This window comes from Thunnus thynnus, chromosome 14 (genome assembly GCF_963924715.1).
Source record: "Thunnus thynnus chromosome 14, fThuThy2.1, whole genome shotgun sequence".
In the NCBI taxonomy this organism is placed as follows: Eukaryota; Metazoa; Chordata; class Actinopteri; order Scombriformes; family Scombridae; genus Thunnus; species Thunnus thynnus.
This window is the reverse complement of record NC_089530.1, coordinates 14741241-14746152: the sequence shown is the minus strand read 5'-3', so window position 1 is coordinate 14746152 and position 4912 is coordinate 14741241. Positions and strand designations below refer to the sequence as shown.

General features: G+C 39.6%; 1 protein-coding gene across 1 annotated transcript; it reads left to right on the top strand.

The window, feature by feature from the left end:
• The first annotated feature begins 424 nt into the window (after positions 1-424).
• ankrd2 (ankyrin repeat domain 2 (stretch responsive muscle)) lies at positions 425-4374 on the top strand. Its single transcript, XM_067610078.1, has 8 exons — positions 425-493; positions 1678-1824; positions 1925-2029; positions 2127-2225; positions 2358-2456; positions 2619-2717; positions 2794-2892; positions 2993-4374. The coding sequence occupies exons 1-8, from the start codon at positions 458-460 to the stop codon at positions 3092-3094; spliced, it is 786 nt and encodes a 261-aa protein (XP_067466179.1). The 5' UTR covers positions 425-457; the 3' UTR covers positions 3095-4374.
• Positions 4375-4912: the final 538 nt, after the last annotated feature.

Here is a 4912-nt window from a genome sequence, read left to right as displayed (position 1 = left end):
AGTACATACTGTTGCTGCAACAGGAGTGAGGAGCAAGTAAAACCAGGAGCTTGTGGAATGAATGCACCCTCAACTCCTGGGCGTGACTTGACTGAAGGGTTGGATGCACGTGTATATGAACGTGTGTGTGTGTGTATGTGTGTGTCTGTGTGTCTGTGTGTGTGTGTGTGTGTGTGTGTGTGTGTGTGTGCATGACGGAGAGGAACAGGAAGAAGAGAGAAGGAGAGACTGGCAAGTACACACAGACATATGCATACACACATGAAAGTGAACAAACACCTGTTTGTTGGTGTAGCACAATGTCCCGCCATGAACCCAGCATTCCAGTCAGGAAGCCATTGGGCTTGTAGTGCTTTTGTATAAAGACATCATTGTATTGTTTTTTTTGTTTGTTTGTATTATTACACATTTCATGCAAACAGAGACTGAAGAGGTTGTGCAGTGGGCAACCAAAGTGATGGACCAGAAAACAGGAATAGAAAAGAGAGTTCAGGTAGGTGAGAGAAGTACTTATGTTTCCCAAGTGACATTTGTGATACAATAATTGTTATTAGATACTGACCACCGGGAGGATTTCCAGCACAGTAGATTGTATATGATTTATTATCTTAATATTATATTAATATATCTTAATATTAGTTACTACAACATCACAAGTTTAAAAGCCTTGATTTGTAAAAAAAATATATAAAAAGGGATTATACATGAAGACATGTGCATTCATTTTCAGCTTTAACAAGCTGTTATATCCCAGAAGACACTGAGGTCAAACCTCACAAATGTACATTAGCATTAGAACATCAGGTTGCAGATACACAAAACACATAGATAAGCACATGCAAATAGAAAAGATATGAAACAGCTTGCAGATGGATACTTTACCATCCTAACCTCATGTGTTGACCCACAGTTTACTGTCCTCTGTAAATCCTGTTTTAGTCAAGGGATTTTTACTTGAAGTTTATTTCAAGTTTTCAAGTATTTATTGACAGCTGAGGCTCTTGTTCACATGCTTTGCAATTAAATATATAAACATTATAATCCTATTTAGTCATACAGTGAACTCTACGTATCAAGACATTTGTGAAAAGTTATCAAAATGTAAAGTTTTATTTCCTGATGCCATACTTTCCCCCCTTGTTTTCTGAAAACAACACAGTCTAACTTGCCATAGATTCAGATTATCTTTTATTTATGTATGTGCACCAAACTAAAGAATGAAATGACAACAAAAGAGGATCATTTGTTAACATAAATTCCATGTTAAATCTAATTTCTTCCTGCATTTTTTAAAAATGAAAATATATTAAAATTATATGGGTTTGGTGACTAACAACACTTTTTTACTCATTATAAAATAAGTCAGATAAGACAAAAATGTTTGGCAGATAAAGACATACATGTACAATGAAGACACAGCCCTTTTACCTATATGCCATTATAAATAATGCAAAAAGATATCAACAGCATAGGTAGCAGTTTATTGGGAACATAGTTTTTATTATGACCAGGCTTAGCTTGCACCATGCTGTGAATTTATTTTGACATTAACACCACTGTTCCCAGCTCTAAACACCCCTTAGCCTACTTGGCACTCTGATTTGCAAAACCAATAGCACCTCTCTCATAGGCAAACTCATTGTTTTCTACATTATTACTGTTTGTATTATTTCCCAGGCAGAGGAGAGAGTGAGGAGAATCTCTTCAGATCTGCGCTGTGAGGTTTTGGGCCCGAATGGAGCAGAGAATATTACAGAGCTGTGCAAAAGGAATAAGAAGATCAAGAAAACATACTCATCCAGGGGGTCTGTGGAAATGCCTATGGTGAGCCACTGTAGATCTTACAAAAAACCTTATCTTCATGTGCACAACAAAGATATGAAAATTTTAATTTCTGTCTCTCCCTCCGTATTGTGCGCACCAGAGGCCCGTGGATATGACAGAATTCATGAATGCAGCCAGTCAAGGCAAACTGGATACAATAGACAAGTATCTGGCAGATGGTGGGAATCCTGATGTCCATGATGAGGTAAACACTCCCTGTGTGGCGGCAAAAGTAGTTCAATTTTAACATACTGCAATAAACTTTATTTCTACTTATAAAACTATATATTTAAATTTTCCAGTTAAAGAGGACAGCACTACATCGTGCCTCTATGGTAGGACACACTGCGGTGATCCAAATGCTTCTAGAAAACGGAGCTGAGATCAACTTTAAAGATCAAGTAAGACGTATGGGCTTGTTTGTAAAGATGATGGTGAGATTGGAGATTATCTTCACACTGAAGCTCCAGCCTCTATAGAGGCTTGGGCGTCAGCACTGCTAATAAGATGGCGGCCCTCCTACTGTGTTTCAGCTGGGCTCCAGAGCCATACACTGGGCCTGCAGAGGAGGAAACCTGGCAGTTGTTAAAGCTCTGAAGAGCCACGGGGCTGACCTGAACATTAGAGATAAGGTGAATGCATTTTGTCTGTGCCTGCACTTGTATCTGTACTCATACTTGTGTACCTGTAAGCATATTGTATGTCTCGTACTGATACTTATACAGTTGGTTCTTTGTGTGTGGATTTGCATGCAAATAACCCAAACACAGTGTATTTCAATGTCTTCCTTGCAGTTGTATAGCACTCCTCTGCATGTGGCCACAAGAACAGGCAACACCATCATTGTGGAGTATCTGCTGGAATGCGGTGCCAAGCTCAACTGCCAGGACAGGGTAGGCAGCGTGTTTCATACTTTTCATCATCTCTGTATTTCATTTCTGTCACTGATACAGTTTTCCCTACTCTAAGGAAGGGGACACAGCCCTGCACGATGCAGTGCAGCTCAACAGATACAAAATAGTGAAGCTGCTCATAGCTGCAGGAGCTGACACAAAAATAAAAAATCATGTGAGTTTTTTCACCTGTCCTTTAGGAGCTTAAATGATTTCAAAGGATATGTATTGATTGTATTGTAAGATAGGTTGTTAACACTGTGCGTGTGTTACAGGAGGGAGTGACAGCAGTCCAGCAGGTAAAACAATGGCAGTTTGACATCATGGAGACCCTGCAGAGTCTGGTGCCGCCTGAAAACACCTCGAGAGAGGAGTGACAGCTGTACATCTACTTATATATTCTTAATAACCTCCCTTTCTATCTGTCTTGGGTTCAAAATTCATTCTGTATTCCACTGTAGGTTTGAGCACATCATGTTTGAGTACATGCATCATCCTATAGGCATGAACAGATGTGAGGTGTGCCCACCATCAAAATCTGCCTTCCCAGGGCACGGCTGTTAAGTCTCTAAGATTAGTTTGAACTGTGACACTAGAAAATGTCAGTCTGATTGATTCAAGATGATCTTCTTATGTTTAAAAAGAAGAAGAAAAACATAAGAATGGGGGAAAAGAAAACGTTGAATTTCTCAAACCTTGCTTTATGATCTGAAGAGCACTCTCATGGATGCTTCATGTCTGATTTATAATGCCTTTGTAAGTTGAATAACATTAATAGATAGTGTTCTACAGAGGCTACATTTGAGTATACACCAAGCGACCCTTGTTTTATAGCACACAGTAGCACTGTGTTTCAAGACGTCAGCTGACGATAGCAGAGATGGCTGGTATGCCCCCGCTAAAGTCAGGGATTCAAGGGGAGCTCAGTGGACATATTTTCCTTCTATCATCAGTGGCTCAAATGTTCCTAAGGGAGGTTGGTCATTCAAAGCAGGGAAACCAAAAACTTGCTTCCCAGGCTCATGATATAGTTGTGTATGTGTAATTAATCATTATAAATACTGCCATTAATTTCAAGAGCACATTATGTGCAACAAATATTGTCCTACTGCTATATTTTTCATAACATGAATGTAAAAAGCTGTTTTGAAAGGCGTGTCGCTCTGCTATACACCGATATGTTTGTTGAAGACGATTCATCAGATACATTATCAGCCACACACCATATTTCCTGTTCCAAGCAGGGCTGTGTTAACTGTCAGGGACTTAAGTGGAGACTGGAATATTGTTTTCAATACAAGGTTGTCTACACTATGTCAAATGTGTTGTCACCTTTTCTGTCAATCTGACCCTAAACAGAGATATCATCACTATAACATAGTTCATGTACCAGCGAGAAAAAAAATAACTCCCCTCTTAAATCTGTTGGACTCATACATGTTTTACAGCTTTAGTTCTGTCGTTTTCAATTCCATGTGAACTACAAGCAGCATGCTGCTGTGCTGTAATGTTGCTGAGGGCTGGAGTGGTGCAGAATGAGAAGGGGGATGGGAGTGAAACTGGAGGCTTCTGCTTCATGCTGTGTCGCAGCCAAAACCAGAGGAACATGTCTATCCATGAAACTGTAAAAACTCCTTCATGAAAACTCCTTCCTATGGCTGCAAATGTCACACAATTTGCCCACTGTGTTCAAAGATCAGGAATGGCTGCATTATCATCTCAAAACGAACTACTTTGTTGAATTACCATGTCCAAGTCCAGTACTGTGATATTTGCTGAAAAACATGTTTCTTTTTGAACACAAGGTTTTATTAAACACATCAACCGTTTACCACCTATGTGATACATACTCAGACCTATTCCAGGAGAATGAGAGGATACTATGCAGTAGTTTTCTCTAAGAGCACTCAAAGCAACATTATAGTTACTGAAAAAAAGGTAACCATGGCAATGATATTTCCAGGCAGGTGAAAGTCCGGAGAGGCACGCTTTTAAAGCACCATTTGTTTCCAGTTGGAAATGGATGTGTGATTCTGGTGTATACAGTTCCACTCAGGCAGGAGTGTGTAGGCAAAGGAGGCTTGAGCAGGTGTTGTCTCTGATATAGTGGAAAAGAAAAATACTATTACATGATTTGAAATGCAGCATATTACGCACTTTGCACACACAGCAAAGATTTTAGTACCATTGTGTGC

Coding starts and splice junctions, on each gene's coding strand:
- ankrd2 (XM_067610078.1), top strand. CDS start 458: ATGGACCAGAAAACAGGAATAGAAAAGAGAGTTCAG. Junction 494..1,677: donor GAATAGAAAAGAGAGTTCAG/GTAGGTGAGAGA, acceptor ATTATTTCCCAG/GCAGAGGAGAGAGTGAGGAG. Junction 1,825..1,924: donor GGTCTGTGGAAATGCCTATG/GTGAGCCACTGT, acceptor TGTGCGCACCAG/AGGCCCGTGGATATGACAGA.